Source organism: Aulostomus chinensis, chromosome 9, assembly GCF_037954235.1.
Source record: "Aulostomus chinensis isolate RoL2024-O1b breed Wild chromosome 9, RoL_Achi_v1.0, whole genome shotgun sequence".
NCBI classification, from domain to species: Eukaryota; Metazoa; Chordata; class Actinopteri; order Syngnathiformes; family Aulostomidae; genus Aulostomus; species Aulostomus chinensis.
The window spans coordinates 27,901,774-27,924,681 of NC_141328.1; the positions used below are offsets into that span (position 1 = coordinate 27,901,774).

General features: G+C 44.7%; 1 protein-coding gene across 1 annotated transcript; it reads left to right on the forward strand.

The window, feature by feature from the left end:
- Window positions 1-1,551: 1,551 nt before the first annotated feature.
- On the forward strand, window positions 1,552-22,582 carry LOC147256634 (RNA-binding motif, single-stranded-interacting protein 2-like). The gene is made up of 14 exons (XM_086214811.1): window positions 1,552-1,731; window positions 9,508-9,728; window positions 13,035-13,093; window positions 13,679-13,770; window positions 16,558-16,715; window positions 17,148-17,227; window positions 17,545-17,654; window positions 17,757-17,803; window positions 17,894-17,987; window positions 18,238-18,288; window positions 18,576-18,686; window positions 19,338-19,418; window positions 19,505-19,595; window positions 19,714-22,582. Exons 1-13 carry the CDS (start codon window positions 1,660-1,662, stop codon window positions 19,580-19,582), a joined length of 1,254 nt encoding a protein of 417 aa, XP_086070937.1. The 5' UTR covers window positions 1,552-1,659; the 3' UTR covers window positions 19,583-19,595; window positions 19,714-22,582.
- The last annotated feature ends 326 nt before the right edge of the window (window positions 22,583-22,908 follow it).

Consider the following 22,908-nt stretch of genomic DNA (forward strand, 5'->3'; position numbering starts at 1 on the left):
AGTGTCGTGAAACCAAAACGGAGCTTTTCATTTCAGTCTTGTGTCTTAAGAGAGTAACAGAGAATGTGTATCGAATCCCCCCCCCCCCCCCCCCCCCAGATCGGAGATTTGGCTCCCTCTGCTTTGATTTCCTGAAAAATAGACAGATATTAGCACTGATGGAGAAACTCGGGGTTCTGATGTTTAAAACATTAACTCTGCCAATGCAGACGCAGATGTTTTGTGTTAGTTTGTTTTTGCCAAGACTGACGGGGTTTTCGTGTTTAAAGTAGTTTTTCTTATTGATCTTTATTCCTCCCTTTGTGCCAAAAAAACCAAAAAATAAATAAAAAAAATCTCAATTATTTGAAATTTGTACATCTATTACTGAAACAGCCTTCAAACTCGTACATCAGCAAACTGATGGCTGCTGCCGCGTGTGAACACCTCAACACCCGTTTGCTGAAAGGTGGATGTAATCGAGGAGGCGAACATCGGCCGATGCAGCGATACGCGGTTGACGTATTGATGCATCCCCATATTTATTATTTCGATTTATCAGCTGATGGAGGATCTTCTCCTGTTGTTCCCTCCTGGTGCGTGGAGAGGACGGTCAAGGGGCATCACAGTGGGGTCCACGGGGTTGGAAGATCCATCCATCCATCGTCGTCTTCCGCTTATTCCTTACTAGTAAGGGTCGCGGGGGCTGGAGCCTATCCCAGCAGCTACGGGCGAGAGGCGGGGTTCACCCTGGACAGGTCACCAGTCCATCGCAGGGCCAACATACAGAGACGAACAACCATTCACACTCACATTCACACCTACGGTCAATTTAGAGTATCAATCAGCCTCGTCCCCAATTGCATGTCTTTGGACTGTGGGAGGAAGCTGGAGTACCAGAGAGAACCCACGCAGGAACAGGGAGAACATGGAGACTCACCCAGAAAGATCCCGCGCCCGAGCTGGGACTCAAACCCGGAACCTTCTTGCTGTGAGGCCACAGTGCTGACCACTGCACCAGGGTTGGAAGATGTATTGTTTAATACTATACATGAGTAAAAGTACAAATAATATAAAAACTACTTTATTTCAAGTGGATGTCCTGCATGGAAATCCTCTATCAAAGTATGGATGAAGTATGAAACTCCTGGTCTGGAACCTCTGGGTGACAAACATGAGCAGGTCTCCCTGGTGGTCCAGCAGGCGGGTGACTTGGGTCACCGCCCAGGTTCCAGCCAAGAACCTCCGGCCACTGTTCTCAGAATGTTGCGATGAAAGGTTTTGTCTTGTAAATATTTCAGCTTCTAATTTCAAATCATCCAACATCCTCAGAAAGAATGAAACGTTTGGTTGCTGTTATTTTTTTTTTATATTTTTGGATTTCATTACAAGTTGCGCCAACGTTGTGGGAAAATTCCAGTGGAATTTATGTAAATATTGCAGAACATCTCAGAAAGTTGTGGAATTGGGTCGTTTGAGAGCGAAACAGAGAGCTCCTGGGCCTGAGAGCGGTGTGCGTGCGTGTGCGTGCGTGTGTGTGTGTTGGGAAGAGCGACTCCAATCACTACCGTCGTTCCTGGCTCAATTCCCCTGGCTGACGTCAGCTGACTGCCTGCCTGCCTCGGCTCTCCTCACCGCTGCCCCGGCCCGGACACAGCGCCGCGTAAAAAAAAAAAAAAAATGCTGCTCTCGGTGCCGCCAAGGACAGGAATCAACCCGTACACCGGCTACCCGGGCAAGAACACCAAGAAGGTAAATAGCAACAGCGGCGGGCGACTTCTCGGCTCTTGTTGCCGGAGTTCTTCCTCGCTGCCGCTGCGCTGCGGTTCGAGCTCTCGCTTGTTTAAGCTGCAGTGTCCTTGAAAGTGGACCACAGGCGGCGGTTCAGACTCGCCGTTTACCAGCCTCGCTGTCGGGCTGTTCAGCCGGAGTCGGTACAGTGTTTGGAACCGGCACCGGGTGTGTTGGACGGCGGTCGGTCGGGCGGTAGCGGGCGGCTCTCTTCCTTCACCTTTCCTGTTCGTAGAGCTTCTGGACGCGTTAGATGCCCGCGAGGCTCCGAACCAGCCGCTGAAGCCGAATTCTATTCGAATTTCATCAGAATTCCTGGAGGTCGAGTCACAATCGTTGAGGTCTTTTTTTTTTCTCATTGAATTCATCACAAGTTGGCAAAGTTATTTTCTGTTTGTCGCGTAGCCCCACCCCTCCGATCCTGCTAATAATAACGCGAGAGGCTTTTACACGGAATTGGGAAAAAAAAGAGGAAAGTTACTGAGCCGGGAAAAGTGATGCAAATATTGCGGTAAATGTGGCTTGGTGGGATGTGCAGAAGAATTGTTGTGCGGAATGACCTCAAAGCTGGAGGAGTGTATTGACCAGGTTGATTTCTCTGATGAATAATGCATGACTTTATCTATTCTCAACCCATTTTATAGATTTGGGCCATTTTAAATGCTAGAAATGACATGAACAGACACGCAGCCACAGGCCAGGGAGCCCATTGATGAACCTGTGTGCAGCCATGAGGATGAAATGTTGCCGGAATACGTTGATGCTTCTTCCTCATGATGATGCTCCTGAAGAAGATGTGAACAAAGCTGAAATCAAACACCTCCCTCCCTCCTTCCCTCTGTTATTCCCTTCCCTGCCTCACGGCTGGCAGGGATTCAGATTGCTTAGATTAATGGCCTGGAATTCCCGGAATCCTGGATTCAGACAATGTGCACATTTCAAGAGGGGCTTTGCATATCCAAACCTTTTTCCTTGAAAGAAGACATGCACACATGCTTTTTTTTCCTTTTTTACACATTTCACATTGTTTGGCGCCAAAGTCACACAGAGGGGAGATTTGTAAATCCAGCGTCAAGTGGTTACCCCTGGCCTGTGTCTTTGACTACAAGGAAAAGGGCGGAGAAAAGAGAGGGATTAAGAGGTTTCTCCCTCTTTTCCCCTGCTTTCCATTAACTCCCGTGTTTCCCTCCTCAGGGTTTCTTATGCCTTGATTTCTTGTCTGTCAGTGGCTGCGTTCACATGGAGCTGGAACATTTCTCCTGCCCTCTTCAGGCTGCTTGACAACTATATAAAAGTAAAAACAGACTTTTTGCGAGTCCGATTTTTCTTGTGCTTTTCCGCGGAACTGGATTCAGTCACGAGAACGGAGTGGAAGAAGTCTCACCTAATAAACACAGGAAGCCAAGGATTTTCATCACTTTTCTTGTCTTCCTTCCCAACTTGCAGCTGCGAAAAAGATTCAGTCAAAAGCCCAACTATGATCTTTTCCACTGTGCCTCTGAAGGTTTCCTTTACCAAGCAGGTAGGACTCAAGATTTATGCCATTTCTTTATCAACAAAGATGCATTCCTTAATATTTTTTTGCATCTTGTTGCATGACATATTCTGTATATATAAGAACCGTTTTGTATTTTTATTTTTGCCCACGCATCATGGAAATGCACCTGAACTTCTATGAGGACAAGCAGGAAGAGAAGACGAATCATGAAGTTGTGTATTCATTCAGATCCTTCAGATGCTTTATATTCGTGAAGTGTGTACAAACAGAACAAGCGTCAACACACTGCAGCTCCTGAACCTTTTGGGTGGTTACAGTATCAGGTGATATTTAGGTGCAAAACTCTTCTTCAGGCTTGAGCGGAATAATTTATCTCAGGTCTTTGTGTCTTTGGGGATTAATGGGATGATCTTCTGATTTTTCTTACATCCTCACAATCCTGGATTTAAAAAAGGAGCCCGTAGCGGTGAAGCACCAGATGATCTGACTCATATCTGTGCTGGCGCTGCTGCGGTGAGGGGATACATCCTGCCTCACTCATGCTCATTGTTCTCTCGTGGACGTAAGAGTCCTTGAGTCATCTGTGTTCCCTGAAGGCATCACCTCTGCCCCCTCCAACTGTAACCACCTGGTCAGATGTGTTGGCTCCCTCAGCGTGCTCCTTCTCTCCGCACCGGGTTGTCAGCCACTTACTCTGGTCATGTTTCGTCAAAGATACTTTATTAATCCTGGAGGGGTGGTTATGTGCCTTCAGCCATGAATGTTGAGGGGAAATGTAGTTCCTTAGGCACCAAGCCCGCTTCTCTAAGTGGGCTGCTTGTACAGCCGTAAAAAAATGAAGCAACGAGCAGTTCTTGTCTCAACAACTGTTCAGTCTTAACCTCTCTCAGTGTCTGGGAACAATCCCGTATCCCTCGGTCACAGGCAGCCTTGAAAAATAAAAGCCCCCAGCTTTTCTTTGTTTGTTTTTAATAGCATTTTTATGACAACTGTAAATTAGCGTTTTTCGTGAGGACTGTGCTGCCCCCAGGGATGTGGCCAAATTCAACAATGACAGCTTGAAGCCCTTTCTTAAAAACCACCACATACCCCCCCCCAACCCCCACCCCCATCACCCCTTCCACCACAAGAAGTGAAACACAAACATTTGTGTATTTTGGAGGAATGTAAGGAATGACGATGTGCTGCAGCTAAATGGCAGCGTAAACAGATACGGAGGCGACTGTGCAGCAGCCATCAGCCCAGCTTTGGAGCACAGAGAAGCTCAAGTGTTGTGAAATTTGATATTTCAGTCTCAGTGATGCACATTTCAAATTTCTCCTCAATCTCCCCTCCCCAACTACATCAGTGTTTTTCTTTGTACACATTTGCAAGTGTTTGCACTTCGAGCCAGCAACATTTGGCTCTGCCTTACATGGATGGTGTCGAAACACCTGGAGCTTGCGCTGGGAACCGGGGCAGATGGGGAGTAGGTGTGGATGTGACTCACTGGCATCCTTCGCTCAGAAGGAACCTAACAGAGCGGTTTTAATGAGACACTACCTTCTGACTGGAAAGCACATGAGAGGGATTAGCACTTTTCACTAACAAGCTCAGATCCCTATTAGACAGGCCTCACTAGCCAGGCTCAGGCCCAGACTCAGTCTCCCATCAGATCCTATCTCCCCAGGCCTCTGCAGGTGCATCCCTCCTCACAGTCTGTGTTAGGCACCTTTAGTGGAAGCAAGAGAAAGCACAGGAAGAGGCTGAGCAAACAGTGTTCTATTGATGCTGAAGAAGAGGGGGAGATTAGAGAAGATGAATGAAGCCTGTGAGTCAGTTTGAGTAAAAGACAGTGGGTCTCCTCTGGACAGTGATTCCCATAAGGTTTGAACACAAGTCAGCTGGGTAGTGGTGATAGAAAAGGGTCGGTGTTACGACTGCTGGCAGTGAGGACGTCGCAACACAAATGAACCGGATATCACATCAAAGCACCTGTTTGTACTCGTCAGGATTTGTTTGAGAGGCTAGAAATGGCTTTGTAGTAAAGTAATTTGCATTCACGTTAATCACAGCATGATTCTACAGGATTAGCATGCAGCTAATCATGTAAGCTATGAGGTGGATAATCTCTACCAAATACCTGGTGTCTGTGTGATATTTATCTCCATGTACAGGGAGCACAATGAACGAGCCTCCTCTGGTGTCACCACAGCTTCTTTATGCTCTCATGTTTGACAAGAGCCACCAACACGACTCCAAGGCCTGCGTTTTCAGAGGAAGGAGAAGATTATCTAAGAGTAACACTAACACACTTTATTGAGCAGAGTTAAAAAGGGAGCGTCAGCTCAGCTTCTCTCATGTAGTGTTGTGCAGTTGCCGTCCCTGGTCAGACCTCCAGTTAGCTAATTATTAGCCCTGCTTTTGCCTCCATGCACATCTCTCAGAGTAAATAATGTTGTTATAATGAGGTAACATTAAATGACATGTGACAAAATCAAAGACCAGAAAACATTAAAGGCTGAATGGACACAAAACTCAGACTAGCTTGTCGTTCTGCTTTCATGTACGAGATGCTAGTTTCAGACGCTAAGGGAAACATTGGCCACCCTGCAGGACCTGATTAGTGCTGGAGCAGAAATGTTTTCCTCACGAGCTGCTAGCTCGAGAGGTGCTAACATGTTAATGGAGGAAGCTAAGTAGAGCAAAGAGAGAATGAAATGCTAGCATTGTGTTTGTCACTCAAGTTGGCTGTTAGCAACTGTATATGAACTCAAACATAACTGCCATGGGTCATAAGCACCATCCTCCCTGTCCTAGTCTTGTTGTCAAAATCTACTTCGATCTGTATTACTCACAAATGAACAGATTTGAATTATTGTAGGATGCTGTTTTATTTCACCCCTGGGCACCGGTGGCAAAACTCTACTTTAGTGCCGGCATTGTCTCAATTTCCATGTAACTTTCTTTCCGTGAACTTTGATTATTGTTTGTGATTCAGTGGCTCATATGAGTTGATTTTTCTTTCACTCCTGTTCATGCATATTCAAGAGAGTAAAGGGATCTTTCTTGTAATTATTAATACAACTTTAATACACAAATTTCACTTTTAAAACCGCGGCGTAAAAGGGGGGGAAAAAATGGCTATAATCCCGATGACCCTCGTAGCTTTGTGAAGCCTGAATTTGAATGAGAGTCGTACCAAAGTTGTTCGGAGCAAAGCTGAGCCAAATAGAGAGGTCATAATTAGCTAGATTCTGGCAGACTGTTGACAAGTTCCTCTCTGCTAATAAGCTGGTGGTCCAGCGCTGACCTTGTGGTGTCCAACAAGCCATCCCATTGTTCCCTGGGGCCAAGCCTGGTGACCCTATCTAATCAAACAGTTCCTCCATCCTCCGGCACAGACGGAGGCAATACCAAGGCCAGATAAGGCAGTGGTTTAGTGAACTGTGCTATACTATAAATGCTAATAGTGCATACAGCTAAATAGCGACACTATATTTGCACATCTGCTCTTCATATTCTGTATTTCTGCCCAACAGGTCCATTTCATGCTGATGAACACATCGTGTTCCACCTAATGACACGCTGATAGCATCACTGCATGTGTGAAATCACACTGCTCCTTTCATATTCATGCGTGAGCCGTGAGCCGGCGTGTGTTTAACAGTCCGATCATGAAATCTGCTCTGGACCTGTGAGACGAGCACGTGAAGCAGAGCTCACATTGTTGATATCTAGACTCATTTGGGGGATTATGGCAAAAAAAAACACAAAAAAAAATGTGACCCTGATGCTTCTCTTAACATTAAAGGGTATCTTCACAACAGATCAGTTCACCCAAAGAAAAAAAAACAGTATCTTGTCATGGGAGATTTCTAATACCACCCAAGACAAAGGCAGTGAACAGAACTGGTTTGGGCTGTTCCAAAAGACTCAATTTAAAAACCGCAATATAAATGTTTCTCGACAGAAACAATGTCCTGGATACTGTGGATAATCCACAGATCTCACTGTGAACAGTTTCCACTGGAACTACTTCAAATACTCTCAGTGAAAACTGTTCTCTCCAGCTTCAACCCCCAGCACAAAAGCCTCTCTTGCAGCAGAATGGAACTCAGCCACTACAATTCCAGCCAGTTTTTACATTTTTAAAAGGGTTCACGTGCCTTCACAAGATAAGCAACACACATGTCGTTCCCGTCTTCGCTATACGTTTTTACATTTCTGTAAAAGGCAGTGTGTCTCTGAAGTTCTGTGCTACAAAATTGGGTTGGTTTGGTGTTTTTAACCAAGAACAGAACACATTAGCCTTCCAGAATTGGTTTTGATGCTCCGTAGATGATCTCAATGTCAAAGCAAAACGTTTGCAGCCCTTTGTTGCCAACTTTGAGTGGATCTCCATCATAACCACAGCAGCGCGCGCATCAGATATACAGACAGCATGGTTGAGCACGAGTCTCTGTCCCAGCCCGATCTCTTTGTACCGCTAGATGTATCAGCCAGGTATTCCTGAGGTACTTGAATTAAATTGACATGAATAACTCTTAATGTGATACGATCATGTATGTTGAACTGGGTTGGTGCCAGTCATCATCTAATACATCCCTCTTTACATGACAAAGGAGAGTATAATCACTGCTGGGGAACATTTCTGTTGTTTAAAATATCAAAAACTGTTTGAAATTTCTTTGTATCATTGTAGTTTGTATTTTCCTCCGACGAGTATCTTTGTTCAGTACTTTTATGGCACAAACTGAACATTCAGTACCCAAATTCAGAGCCCAAGCAATACATTTTAGATTTATTTTCTATGTTCTAAAAATATTTTGAGTGGAAAAATGCCAAAATGCGGAAACCTAGAAATTAAAGAATTAAACCGGACAATTAATCCGTCCATTTTCTGTACCGCTTATCCATGGGGGGTGGGGGGGGGGGGGTGGCTGAAGCCTATCCCAGCTGACATTGAGAGGTGAGGTTCACCCTGGACCTTACACACTTTGGTAAACTGGTTTATATTTTCATGGTATGAAATTGTTTTGAGTTTTCAAAACTGCCGAAGAGCGGGAACCAGAGCTGTGTGACGTTGCGTGTCATGAAATTTTAATTTGTTGGAATGGATTTTTTTCTGTATCAAATACAGGAAGCGGTATTTCGTGTACCAGGATCAAAAATGTTCCCCAGCTGAGGCAGCAATGGCTAAACCAGGCCACCTATCATACTGAGCCTTATGCAAATACCCTTTTTGCACATGCAGCATCTGTGACCTTTAAATATGAATATGTGCATGTTTTTCATGCGGCACATTCTGCAATGTCACGATGCTCTTTCTCATATTTTTTCATACAGAAATATTGCTTCATTTGATTGCTTATGTTAGTTCACATATTTGGGCTGCGAGTGCTAGCCATTTGAGGTCTTTGCTGCTTTTGATTTGCTGGCAGGGACTTTTTGGTTCCATTTTGGTGACTCGGACACTCAATAATAAGGTTAACCAGCTCTGTCAAGGACCAGCAGACTGTGAGGCCAACAGACTCCTGCTGTATGTCCTTTTATACTCTGATACTTTATTCTGTTACACACCACACCAGATTTGTATTAAGACACAGTGCTGGAGTCGTTCCAATTCCAATACCAGTACCAGAAATTCATCCGGGAACTGGGTTCAAATACAGGATTGGTATCAGTGAGTGCAAGGTTTTTATATCGCATCAATTATTAACCCTAAAAGAGACCCTGCTGGTTCCCCGCTAGCTCAGTTAGCTCAGCTAGCTCAGCTAATATTACAAATAAGTTCTTCTTCAATGAAAACTGTCACTGTGTTGCAGTTATTGTGTTATAGCGTGAAATACCAGTCGGATGGAGCAAAATCTCCGCGGTGTGATAACGTTCAAGTCAAGGTTGCAGTTTGTCAAAGCACATGATAAAACAAAGTTTAGTGGCTTCATTCTCTGTGTTTGTTCATGTTTTACGTGCAACAGTAGTGCTAGCTTATCCACACGGCGCGGCTACAGTTGTTAAATGACGTGTATTTGTTTTTAACACACTGAAGCAGGTAAGTCCTGAGTATCAACAGATATGCAAGTTCAGGTATCAGGAAGGAAAAATAGTCTTGCAACATCTCTAAATACTTCTAGGAACGTGTTTTGATGGTGTTTTCCTCCCATGTTAGCACTAAAGGAACTCTAGTTAGCCTTGGTATTGCATATGGGATAATAAATTCTGCCAAAAACTGATTCCAGCCTGAATTTGTTTTGCAGCAGACGTATGTGTCCCCCTCCAACCATCAGATGGCTCCTCCCAGCCCCAACAACAACAACAACAGCAGCAGCAGCAGCAGCAGCAGCAGCAGCAGCAACACCATCTCCATCAGCAACGGCAGCAGCAATAACGGGGGGGAGCAGCTGAGCAAAACCAACCTGTACATCCGTGGCCTCCACCCAGGAACCACAGACCAGGATCTGGTCAAACTCTGTCAGCCGTAAGTCACACCAAAAATAATTCCTAAACCTCGAAATGCACGTTAAACCTCTCTCTGGCTTTCCTTGGCGGACGTGGCGCAGGTTAGAGCTGAGTGGATGGAGAGCTGGGCTGGCGCTCCAGGGATCGTACAACAGCATGAGCAAATAGAGTAGATGGATGACGCTCCAACAGGCCAAACACCCATGATGTCTGCAGGTATTCCTGGAACAGAGAGGAGGGCGACAATTTAATCCACACGATTTAACAGCCCGTCACTTAGTGGCCTTATGGAAGAACCAACAATCTTGGAGTTTGGCACAGCGAAGCACAGACTTTCCAACAACTTGCTACTCAATGTTTAGTCTCCTTCTCACTCACAGTACTCACCTCTTTTAAGCCTCTCACTTAGATTATCTAGATTATCTCTATGTAATAGGCTTGCAATCAGACAACTGTGTCCTAAATTGGAGTCAGGAACACACAATGCTTCACATCAGAGTCGCTTCAAACGCTGCTGTGGGCAGCGTGTAGTCAGACATCAAACGACAGCATCAAGCAGTCAAAGCGATGTGTTTGTAAGACCTTCAGTGGAAGTCATTAAAACAAGTAGGCTGAGATGAATGATCTGGGCTCACTTAATTGAATACTGGAGCCGGCTGATGAGAACCAGAGGAGCAGAGAGAATGGAGGTGGAGAAGAGAGAGAGAGAGAAAAGGAGGGAAAGGGGAGTGCGGGAGATTGAGTAAGTGAGAGAGGGAAGGAGGGAGGGAGGGAGAGGCCTGCTATTTTACAGCTGTCTGGAAGATATGGCTCACATGAGGCTGCCCAACCCTACAGGAAACGGCGAGCCCAGGGGAAAGGGAAAGACAAACAAGGCAATGGCATGGGGGGGGGGGGGTGGTGATGGAGAGAATCAGAGGGGGAGGAGTGAATCGGGTTCAGAGTTTGTGTGTCAGGTGGCGTTCTGTGGGGGTAGTTCTCATATTTCAGCTTTTACAGAGCAGATAAAATCACTGCATGAAATTTGCCTTTTAGCGGAGCACATTAAGGCCAGTGTAACTCTCCGTTAACTAGACTGAGAGGATTCAGCCGCAGCTACGGGGTGGGGGCTTATCAATGAGGATGAAAAGCATCGGGAAGACTAAGTCATGGATGGAATTAAACTATAAAATTTTGAAAAGCTTACACACTACTGGACATAACCCTCATGAAGCTCCCCTCCCCCGCACCAGCATGCTCTGGGATGTGTAGGGACTGAGGGATGAGAGGAAGGGATGGGGGTTGGTTCTCCGTCTCCGGCCCCTGCAGTTGTATCTCTGGGTGCCTGCTGCGGTTCTGGTTGTTGACCATGGATGGACATCGGGCCCGACTCTTGATGCTGTTCTCTCTCACACACGACTGAGTCTCCAGCCCTTCTTTTCGCTCTGCATCATGTAGTTCAAGCCCTCCGAGTACAATTCACTAAATGGGCATCGCAACCGCGCACAGCAAGCAGAGCTCACAACTTAAACACCAGTCATCAAGTGAAGCGCTTGACTGCTCGGATTGCTGTCTGCCCAGAGTAATGATGCACATGTGAATAAGAGGAAACACTGGACAGCATTCATGAAATATTCTTACACACATATTTGTACTTGCTCAAGATAGGATTGATTGAACCCTCAATTTCGTCTTACAGACAGGAAGCAATGCCTCTTGGTGACGCTGTTACTCTCAGCATCAGTCTTTTCGTCAGTCACTTGGGGGAATATTTTCCCCTCCACACTAAATACATGGCTTCAATGAATATGATCCGAAATACTCTTATTTTATTCAGATACCCATGTTCTTCCTCCAACCATTTCACATGGACTCAACGAATTTGAGTGAAATTCATCTGTGACGCTGTCAGAAAACTACCACTAAAACCTCAGAAGAGTCTTCAGGATCCAGAATCCACACTTGGATCCAGATCTCCTCCAGCTGTTAATTACTTCTCACTGTATGTTCTCCGTATTTGATAAAGATCCAGTCATTCATCTTCGAAATATCCTGCTAACAACCAGCTGACGGACAGATGCTGGTGATCACGGTTGCCATGTTGGCTCGAAAACATGACGGTGTCTTTGACCGTGGGGTCACATCCGCCCGATCTTCTCAGAACACGAACCAAAATTCTTTGGAGGTAGAAGAAGTACAAATCAAACACCAAACAATGCAGTTGAGCAAGCGCTCAGGCATGATTAAGGTCCGTCTTTCTAAAAGGGATTCTTGACCAGTTAAGCCAGAAGAAGGTCAGATGGTGCATTGTTGGGTGTTAACGTGTGTTTTTGGATCGAAGCGATGATTGCTTTTATAAAAGAAAGTCTCCAATAATTTATCAGCCCCTATTTAGACTGCTGGATGGTTTAACAATAAAATGTGAACATATCATTTAGATCCAGAAGTGTGTTTGTGGATGCAGTCGTGTTATCTACTGTTGTATTGTTTGAGTATATAAACGGTAAATCTTTGAGGGTGGAAAACTGTGGCTTCCCTGAAGAGAAGTAGTCCAATGATTCTAAAGAAAGTCTTAAATTCAGGGAGTCGAACTGATTCAATATCATATTGCAGTTTCTGCAGGACAATGATGAATTTTGTAATAATAAAATGTATTTTTAGCCCAGATGAAATGTAGCAGTGGTGCATTGCAAGGGGCTCTAAAATCCATTGAAGGAGAGAGAGAGAGAGAGAGTGAGAGTGAGAGAGTGAGTGGCTGGATGCCAGTGTTGGACAGGCCAGCCTAGGAGAGGCAGATCAGATTACACTGCATGCACATGCCTACAGAGATGGGAACTGATAGACACTCTGCTGCACGCATGAATTTGCCTGTGCCAGCACCCATCCAGTGTATCTGAAGCTGGACGTTTACACAACGCAGGACTTTTATATCGATAGTGTGTTGTGAAGCAGTCTGATAACGCAGCACAGAGATTTATATTGGATTCCCCTGGAGCTGGGAGGCCTGTTGACGTCCATGTATGAGCTGATGAATAAGACGAGAAAAATCTATCGAGCTTCCCAGAGCGCAGAGACCCACCGGATATTATTCCCATCTCCTTTCATTTATTTCCCACCTGCTTCCTTAAGATTTCTCTACGCACATAATTTATTATCAGATGGTGTAAATATATTCAGCGTCATCGTTCTGATTCTGTCGGATGAATTGTAAATCAGTCAAACCTCCCAGGGTGCGTTAAGTTCAGAGGGAAACCGCAGCAGTGTTGAAATGCTAATATCTGATCTGGATGTGTCGTTATTTTCAGTGCACAGGATGATTCGATATGTGAACCTCGCTGTTTTCCAGGTACGGGAAAATCGTGTCCACCAAGGCTATACTGGACAAGACCACCAACAAATGCAAAGGTGAGAAACCATCAGGCATCAGCTGTTGAGGAGAAGTTAAAAGATCGTTTCCTGGAACGCTCAAGGGTATGTCAGTAAACACACACCTATGTAGGAGTCAGGTCGGGTTCCCATACTCCAGAAAACACAAGCTTTTTGACACATCAAATCTGAATCTGGACATTTGAAATCTATATTCACTATGATTTAGTTTTCTGTCGCAAGAACAATTCAATCACTTCATTTGGCCCAGTTAGAGATTTAGAAAACCTGAGAAAAGTTTGCGTCCTGTTCATCATTTATCCACTAACATCTCATTTGGGCTACAAAGACGTGAACTAACGTCACCAGGATGGCGTTTTATCTTTGGTGAACTGCACTAGTCTCTGAAGGAGTCTGATACACCTCTCTCTCTCTCTCTCTCTCTCTCTCTCTCTCTCTCTCTCTCTCTCTCTCTCTCTTCAAAGTGTTTACTGTGTGTTTACTGGGTTTTACTCTGTATTACTGGCTGTGTCTTTAGATTCAGACGCATATGCTAGAGGTACTTGGTGAGTTCAGATGACGCCTACGTCTCATCGTGTATGTGCCGTGTTTTCATCTCTGCAGGCTACGGCTTTGTTGACTTCGACAGTCCGGCCTCAGCTCAGAAGGCAGTGACGGCGCTGAAGGCCGGTGGAGTCCAGGCTCAGATGGCCAAGGTGAGGACCGCCTGAGATAAACAAGTTGACAGTTGCTGGCTAGGCTTTATGATATGGCCAAAGAGATTCAGCAGAAAACTTGAGTGATTTATTATTTATGTCAGATAAAATCAGAATCAGCTTATAAGTACGAGTTTAAAAATTAACGAATCACTATATGACTAGAAGACAGTAGTGCAACAGAGTACAAAGATGAGAAAGGGTCCAAGATTTAGAACAAATGTGGAATTATTACCTCCATCAAAGAGGTGACGTAATCCCAGACACGTGAGTGAAAACTTTTTTCTTTGGAAAGATTGCTGATATTAGAAGGAACACGTGATCCACTCTTGGAGATGATCTGGATCCTGACGACTGGTCCAGAACGTTGGCAGGATCCACTGGAGCTGCTGGCAGATGAATTGTGAACCAGTTATTGTGAAAGGGTTGAGAGAACGTTTGCTGTTCAGAGATATTCAGGATCGGCAACCTGTTCAAAGACCTCTCGTTAATAAGATTGTCAACATCCTTGAAAAAATGATCTAGATGATGAATATTCAGCAGTTGGGAAGAAATTCTAGGAAATAATTTTAATGAGTCTGGGTTGGTGTTCGGTGTGATCTCTCGGTGCTTTCTATAGTTTGAACTCCTTACACCTGAGGTTGGTGGCCTGATGCCTTTGCATAGTGCAAGGTATTGCAGTAAATATGGGTTGATTGCATGAAGGCGCAGCAGGTGATGAGTTTTTTTTCCTGATGCTGTATTCAGATTAAAGTTGTCATAATTATTTTTATTTATGTGTCTAAGTGCCCATTAGAGTTGGAAGAGGTGATGTCATCAATCACGCACCGTCCAGCTCATTTCTAAAAAAACCTTTCCTTTCAACATCTACCATCCTCACCCTTTACATGGTGTGTGTGTGTGTGTGTGTGTGTGTGCGTGTGTGTGTGTGTGTTTAGCAGAGCAATTATATTGCACACATGGGAGAGATGTGCTCAAATCTATGTATTTATGGGTATTAATGCACTGAAGAATACGTTGGTGCACAAACAAGAGTTGCTGAAGGTGCACAGGTAGGTGTTTGTGTGTGTGTGTGTGTGTGTGTGTGGGTGTGGGTGTGGGTGTGGGTGTGGGTGTGTGTGTGCCATGTTTCGTAGTGGTGGCAGCACCAGGGGAGTGTATCCCAGGTTCTGCTCCCTATACAAAGGCCTTGTCTGTTCTCTCTGGTGGCATCTGACTCAGTGTCTGAGCAGTTCCCCAGTCAGCAGGGCCCTATGCCCAGCCACCCGCCCTGTCAACACACACACACACACACACACACACACACACACACACACACACACACACACACACACACACACACACACACACACACACACACAAGCCCGATCATCACACATGCACTTCACCAGCCTCAACTGGATTATGACACACAGTCCCAAGTATCCCCCCACACACCAGCAACACCCAGGGAAAGCTGATCTGTCGCTAAGCTGGATCACTGACATTCATACGGCTTCTCTCTCACAAAATAACTTAATTTCACTCAGCCCTCCGTTCCAGGTTTACAACGAGGCTTATGTTTGCGTCAGATTACTCCCTGACTCACTCTGACTCACTGGTGGCTTGAGATCCGCAGTAGGTCTTCTCTGCTCGCTGTCGCGGTTTGAGCATCTGTGCTAATTTATGAAGGAGGCAGAGGAGGGGCGGTGGGGGGAGAGAGAGAGATCACCTTCACCACAGGTCACAGCCATTACACATTCATTATTAATGGGATGGAAATTAATTCACACTGCATTTACAGGTTTTAATCCCATCTACACTGGGAGATCATGAATATGTATAGCAGTTAGAGGGTAACACAGCCAGGTTATCTGCTGGTCAAATTAGTTTAAGTAGGATGCAAGGAAACAAGAGAGAACCATGAAATAGGACGCTGTCATTTAAAGTGTTTCTTTGTGGTTGCTTTCCAAAAAAACAACAACAAAAATATTCAAATTCAGATTTGGAATAGCGGCATAATTTGTCTGATTAATGCAAGCCGACAGAGCCGGCCTCTGTGGCCGCACTCAAGGTCAGGATTAACACATGAATATAAGTGCATGAATGCAAGCGACATATTATTACCCGACCCAGGATACAGGATAATACTGTTTGCCTTGTGGGGAGATGATGAAAGCACAATGGTTAGGGTGTTCTCCAGATCATTTCCAAAGGTCTTTATCCAAAATGTCTTTGCTGTGATTTTCCTCTAAGCTAGAGCACAAAAGGATTTTAGATCATCCACGGATGGGGAGAAAATTGGAAATGTAATTATGCTTTGATATCACATTACCTGGATGCTCCATCGTCTTAAGAGGCCAGGCTCACACAATCAGCTGCTGTGTGCCCTTTGGGTGAGAGCAGGGAAGAGCGTGGAGGGCAGCGGCTAAAAGGATGAGTGATGTTCAGACGTTCTGCTGAAGTCCGGCCAGAAGCTTTTCTATCTGCTACATCTCTGGATGTCTGTTTTCTCCGTGGCCTCATCCCTGCAGCTTAATGTCTCACAGAAGGCCAAAATGAAATCCACCTTCAGCTCCAAGCCCTCTCAGACTGTTTTTCTAACTGTCTACTGGCCTCCATCTGCCGACCCTCAAAACATCACACCCTCTTTTTTTAGGAGGTTATGTAACTCCCCCCGTGCTGTCTCACACACAGCAAGTGTTGCAGTCACAATGCCACAGTTTTGGTTCTGCCACAAGGAAATTAAGAAGTCTGTCTGCTCCTCATCCTCATTCTGTAATCCTCTTCTGGCTTCTCTGCGTGCAGCAACAGGAGCAGGACCCGACCAATTTGTACATCTCCAACCTGCCCCTGTCCATGGACGAGCAGGAGCTGGAGAACATGCTGAAGCCCTTCAGCCAGGCCATTTCCACTCGCATCCTGCGGGACGCTAACGGAACCAGCCGGGGAGTGGGCTTCGCCAGGTGGGAGACAGTCTAGCTGCTCGGTACTGTGGGTTGGTGATGGAGTAGCCTCACATCATTAGTAACATCAAAGGAACATGTCAGCTGTTGCTAAGCTAAGTATCTAGCTAACTAGCGGTTAGCACACAGCTGGGGCAGTTCTGGATGTAAGTACATTATCAGCTTGAAGGGAAATAATACTTTTCTCTACAAGACTCATGGTGACAGAGCAGTCGTGGCCTGTGTGGGTGGAAACACTCACACGGCTCAAGTTACGTCGTGTTTCTGATTCACTCTTTCACACAACATGGCAGCGAGCTGCTCTGTCTGCCCGTCGCCATCATTAGTGGACAGCTCGCGCTGCGTCCTGAGCTACCGCTCCAACACTCGTCAGCATTCAAATGGACCACAGCAGCATCATCAATAATTTACATATTAAACCGTATTCTGCAGGATGGAGTCAACAGAGAAATGTGAGGCCATCATCCAACACTTCAATGGAAAATACATCAAGACGCCCCCTGGAGTTTCAGGTGCGTTTTCCTCAAGGTCATGACTGGATGTTAATAATCGCCTTCAGCTTTTCATTTTATGACCAGAAACATCTCTGATTTTGTTTAATTTGTCCTCAAATCTCCACCTGACACACTTTCTCCATCTCAAGCTGTACAAAGTTCCTTCATTTTGAACATCTGTGGACAGCAGAGTGATAGAACTGCCCTTGTATGGATGTTTGTTCTGAAATATGAACTGCTCTCCCAAAATAAAGAATTAAAAAACACCGTCCAGTCCCATAGAGTTTTATTCCTGTGATATTAAAAATATTCTTTCATTCTTTTTTCTCATCCAGTGCCATCAGAGCCCTTATTGTGTAAATTTGCCGACGGAGGCCAGAAGAAGCGTCAGAGTCAAGGAAAATATCTGCAGAACGGTCGGAGCTGGACGAGAGACGGCGAGACGGTGAGTTGATGTGGTTCGTGGTGAGTCGCCCCTGAGAACACGGCTGGGCGTAGTTCATCGATCACACTCCGGATGACACAGTCGTCTGTCTTTGTCTTCCAGGGAGGAATGACCCTCACGTATGACCCCACCACAGCCTTACAGAACGGGTCGGTACCGCCAATAAGCCCCTTATAATCCCGGGGGGGGGGGGGGGGGGGTGCATGCTGTGGTGACTAACCTTGAGCATCTCTCTGCAGGTTCTACTCGTCTCCCTACAGCATCACCCCCAACCGGATGATTGGGCCAACCTCCCTCTCCCCGTACATGCATTCACCTGTGTCCACCTACCAGGTTTGTAAGAGCTTCTCGTGTGTGTGTGTGTGTGTGTGTGTGTGTGTGTGTGTGTGTGTGTGTGTGTTCTTTACACAACTGAGAAAGACAAACTCATGTCTGCTGTTATTCATGTTCCTCAGGTTGTATCATTGGAACACAAGAAAATCTTTAAATCTGACCTAAGCAGTGGAATATTTCTTGAGTTTCTGGTTTATGTTCTAAATTACGCAATTATGTAACATTTTCTTTTTAAACCTTGTGTCTGCAGGTACACAATCCGTCCTGGCTACACCACCAGTCATACATTATGCCGCCCACAGTGAGTACCTTTATCTTAAAGGCTTGTCTCCAATTTCTGTTGCCAGAAGCAACAGTAATGATAATAATAATAATATTTCATTTTCGCATTTCGTTGGTGACGGACAGGAAGTAAAGCCTGGTGGCTGTTCGTAACTCCTGACATTGTGTGACTCATAACTGTCAGTCACACAGGTGTCACTTCCTGTCTACCACTTTGAGGGCTAAGAAGTTCTTTCGGTGTGCGTTTATTTCACGGATGAGGCCCAATGTCCTTGTCTAACACGGCTGCCTGTCCTTTCTGTGCAGGGAGCAGTCCTGACTCCAGGCATGGACCACACCATGTCCATCCAGCCCACCTCCATGATGGGGCCGCTGACGCAGCAGCTCAGCCACCTCTCCATAGGCAGCAGCGGCACCGTGAGTAGAGCCCAGAAGATTAATACAGCTAAAGCTGCTGCACACAGTTAGCGCCAAATGGGAGGTGTCATCGTCATAATGGTTCATTATATCACCTCAACTGTTATAATAACGCAGCCAACAACTGTTTTGTACAAAAAAATGTGTTTTATTACTTTTGACAGAGGTGTGCTATCTCTCCCAAGCAGTACCATTCATTGTGCTAAGCTAACTAGCATGTATCTTAGCTCCCTAATGTAGCACAGAGGAGAGAAGGAATGTACCTTCTTGTCTGACTTTGGGGATGATGGCACATAGATGTATTCCCCACATGATAAATTTAAGATCCTTTTTAACAAAATGTAAGTTTTTTGCTTCCTATTCAAGCACTGTAGGTTACGGTTTATATGTGCTTTTATGTCGGATGGCGGTCATTTTGCAAGCGGGGAAGTTAAAAGACTGTTTTGGGAACTTGATAGATTTGTAGCATCAGAAATGTGGAGCTCAGCTCGATTTTGTCAAAAAGATAATAAAAGATAAAAAATTGTTTCTGTTACCTAATGAATTAATCTGGTGACTTCCAAAATATTGATAATGACCCCCATATGGACCTGAAGGCCTGGTGGGATATTTCCAGTGTAGCTATAAATTATCATCTGCGCTCTCTTCCAGTACATGCCTGCAAACACAACTATGCAGGGGACCTACATCCCTCAGTACACCCAAGTGCCTGCTACCAACATCTCAGTTGAGGTAAAGCAACATTTTCTCTCACTAATCCACTAAAGTCTTGCGTGAAACCGTCGTCCATCATTACATTTCTGCTGCTTCGCTCTCAGGAAAGTGCCGTGCAGCAACCTGTCGCAATAGAGACGCCCACAGAACACACGAGCTACTCCTACCAGCACAACAAGTGAAGAGCTGGTGAAGGTGTGTGTGTGTGTGTGTGTGTGTGTGTGTGTGTGTGTGTGTGTGTGTGTGAGATTTGTTCGCATCTTATCTCATAAATGCGTTTTGTGTCTTGCCATCTTCTTTTTTTGTGTGTCAGATCCTCGGCTGGAGCCTGAGCAACCATCGAGGGGCCCGAGTGCCGAGACTTTGGGAGGAAACGGACTGTTACACAGAAAGGACAAACCAATATTTTCTACAAACTCTTTTAACTCCAGACAAGCAAGGCTGGCAGATGGTGGGCAACACAATGAGGAACTTCTATTTTGATAACATACACACACACTACACACACAAAAAAAAAAAAGGATTTTTGAACAATAATTTTTTTCTAATTTTCCTCCGGGGGGCTTGAATGAACCCCGAAAGAACATTTCAAGTCCGTCTTTTATTTTGAGTCTCGTTTTGTAAGATACTTCTCCGTCAGGATCTTGCCTTTCTGTACATAATTCTTTGTTTTGGTGTGTTTTGAGCTTCACGTGTTCCACTTTGATTGATCGCGAAACAGAAGGCTGAAAAAAAGGAAACTTCATTCACTCAGAGAGCCGTGGACTCACGAGGCGGACAGATTCGATCCTGACTTGGATTAATTCCTCTTGAAATAGCAGCGAGTTCATCAGGTATGAAATCCAACCTGAGGAGTTCTTGCTTCTTTTTTTTGGCACTTGACTCTCAAACGATTTATGGTTCCAACAATCTTGACAAAGCTTCAGACAATCAGAAGAGACGACAGATTACGAACACAGATTAAAAGCATTCCAGATGATATTGTCAGAACATTGATTCAGGGTGAGCTGCTCAACTTGATGAAATCCAAAGTTTGTGAACAGGGATCACGCATCACACAGAGCTGCCTCCTGTACATAGAATTCCTGCTGTAGCGCTGCTTGAGTTATGTTGAGACAGTAAAATGTGCATTGCTGTGTTACGTTTTGTATAAAACAGAAAACTGAATCTTCTGGAAAGCTCCAAAAAGGCATTAATGAGGTGTTGCTAGTAGAGCTGTAACAAATTGTTAATTGAAAGAAAGATATTTGGTCACTGATTAGTTGTTAGCAAATTGTAAGCAAATTTCTGAGATAAATATCAGGATTTGCTGCATTTTTTGGGGTTAATTTATGACAGAAAATGAAGACTTTTGGAGTTTTGAGACTGTTGGATGGACAACAGAAGCAACTTTAACCCTTTGGGCCCGTGGAAATTATATTTTTAAGAATTTCTTTACAGTTTTTAGACTAAATGATTCATCGATGAATCACGAAAATAATGATTAAATGAAAACAAGTCTTGACTTGCAGCTCTTATTGGAATCGCGGCTCTGTTCGGCTACGTCACAGCCAGTAGAGATGCTCTGAATTTGGGCCTCCATCGTTTTTCTGCATCGACTCCTGCATTTTCTTTTTCCTCTCCAACTCTTATTTACATGTTTTCTTAACTGTTGTATCCGTGGTTGTCACTTTTAAGATTGATCCTACTTTGCAGAGAAGCTTTGATTGATTTTTGGACAGTTTGCTTTAAAGATCCAGATGTTTTGTTTTGTTTCTTGGTCCTGGATTCTTCTCTTGCTCTGGCTTCAGAGTGTCAAAGATGCTTTGCTGTGTTTTGTTTGTTTGTGTTAGACATTTCGGTTGTGTCTGTGTCACTTCTGTTGGCACTGGATGAACGTGACTCCTGATCATGAATGAATTATGTACGCTAAGGTTCAGATGCTTTGTTACACAGTTGCACCCCAAACACTTGGGAACAACGTAAAGAGAAATATATGCTCAAAACCTTGACTTACCTCATCCTGCCAGAGACATGTGGATTCAGTTTGTGTACACGGTTTACAGGCAATAACCAACATCAGTAGGTCTATTCACAGCTGGTTCTGTGTCCATATCCTGTTACTCTTCCGTCCAGTGATCGGAAAACTTGCTCAAGGTCGGACGATCTATGCAATTAATTTATTATCCTTATAAATGCAATACTACATCTATCCAAGAGACGCCTCGCATTCTGGCTCCATGGCTCCAGCGGCTAGCGCCGGTGCATGAGAGCTCTCTGACTGACAACTCTCATTGTCGGTAAAACTGCTGCATTGAAAGGGAACCTGTTCAAAGATGTGGTTGCTATTGTGAAGTGAAGGTCCGTTGGTTAGATGGGATGAAGGCGGGTGTTGCCCACTTGTCCACCCACCATTTTAGTTGAAACGGGCTCATCGGAGTTGTGTTACCACCATTCCATCCAGTTGCAATGATTGTTTTCTCTTTTTTTTTCTTGTCTCGTTCTTTTTGATACTTTTCTCTCTCTCTCTCTCTGTCTTTGCAATCGGAGCCGTTTTCTTCAACCATGTTAATTTCCAGGAGAAAATAAAACTTCACATAAATGCCTTAGATGTCACTGGAAGGAAAAGTGCTACTCAGAATGGCTGGGAGTAAATATCTGGACTGGAATGCATCTATTCTCATGCACTAATGTTGAAAACGTTGGTTCTATTAAACCACTCAGAACAGGTCTATGAAGCACGTCTTTACAGTTTTCCTGCGTTGTGTCCCTGTGTCAGTCTGTTGTTGTTCTGTGTGATGCTGAAGAGGACCCGAGTGGTGGCTCGCTGAGACGAATGAACTGTTGCTGCTAATTTTGGATTGCTTAGTGTGTAGAGGTGTTTTAGCTGAAGGTCGTTCAGTTTATCAAGTATGAGGTCAGTTTGCGACTGTCACCCACTCGTCGTCGTCGTCCGTGCAGCCTTGTTTGTCGCGTGCATCCAACATCTCTGTAAATGTTCATCCGTCTGTGTTGTGACGCAGGTTTTTGTTTGGTCTCCCTCATAGAAGAAAACCCCACAGCTATTACAACTTTCACTTTGATGAACTTGTCGTTTTTAAATAAATTTGTTTGCCTCCACCAAGGAGGTCATGTTTTCACCAGTGTCTCTGTCCATTCATCAGCTGCCAGGACCGCCGGCACAGAGGACCACGGTCCTGGGATTTGTCTTCCACTCGTCAGGGATTCAGGGTTACATCAAACCCAACTTTGACATAACACACACACAGCCTTAACAATACATGAGAATTTATTTCTAAAACAGACTTGGATCTACATAAAAATAGATAGGAAATACGTTAAAAAAAGTATATTACATTGTTCAAGCAGATGTATGTTATAAATATGTACAAAGTTCAAAATATTCTGCATATGCCTGAAAGTTGCTGTTGAACTGAACCCAAATACATAAAATAGACTTTGAACCTTAATTTACAATCTTCCATCGAGACTCATCGGTAAGGAAATAAACCTTTTCACCCCGTCATTC

Bases quoted from the DNA above. Each gene is read 5' to 3' on its own strand.
- LOC147256634 (XM_086214811.1), top strand. From the start codon at position 1,660: ATGCTGCTCTCGGTGCCGCCAAGGACAGGAATCAACCCGTACACCGGC. The intron at 17,655-17,756 runs GTGAGTTGATGT...TTTGTCTTCCAG, and splicing joins GGACGAGAGACGGCGAGACG to GGAGGAATGACCCTCACGTA. The intron at 18,687-19,337 runs GTGAGTAGAGCC...GCTCTCTTCCAG, and splicing joins CCATAGGCAGCAGCGGCACC to TACATGCCTGCAAACACAAC.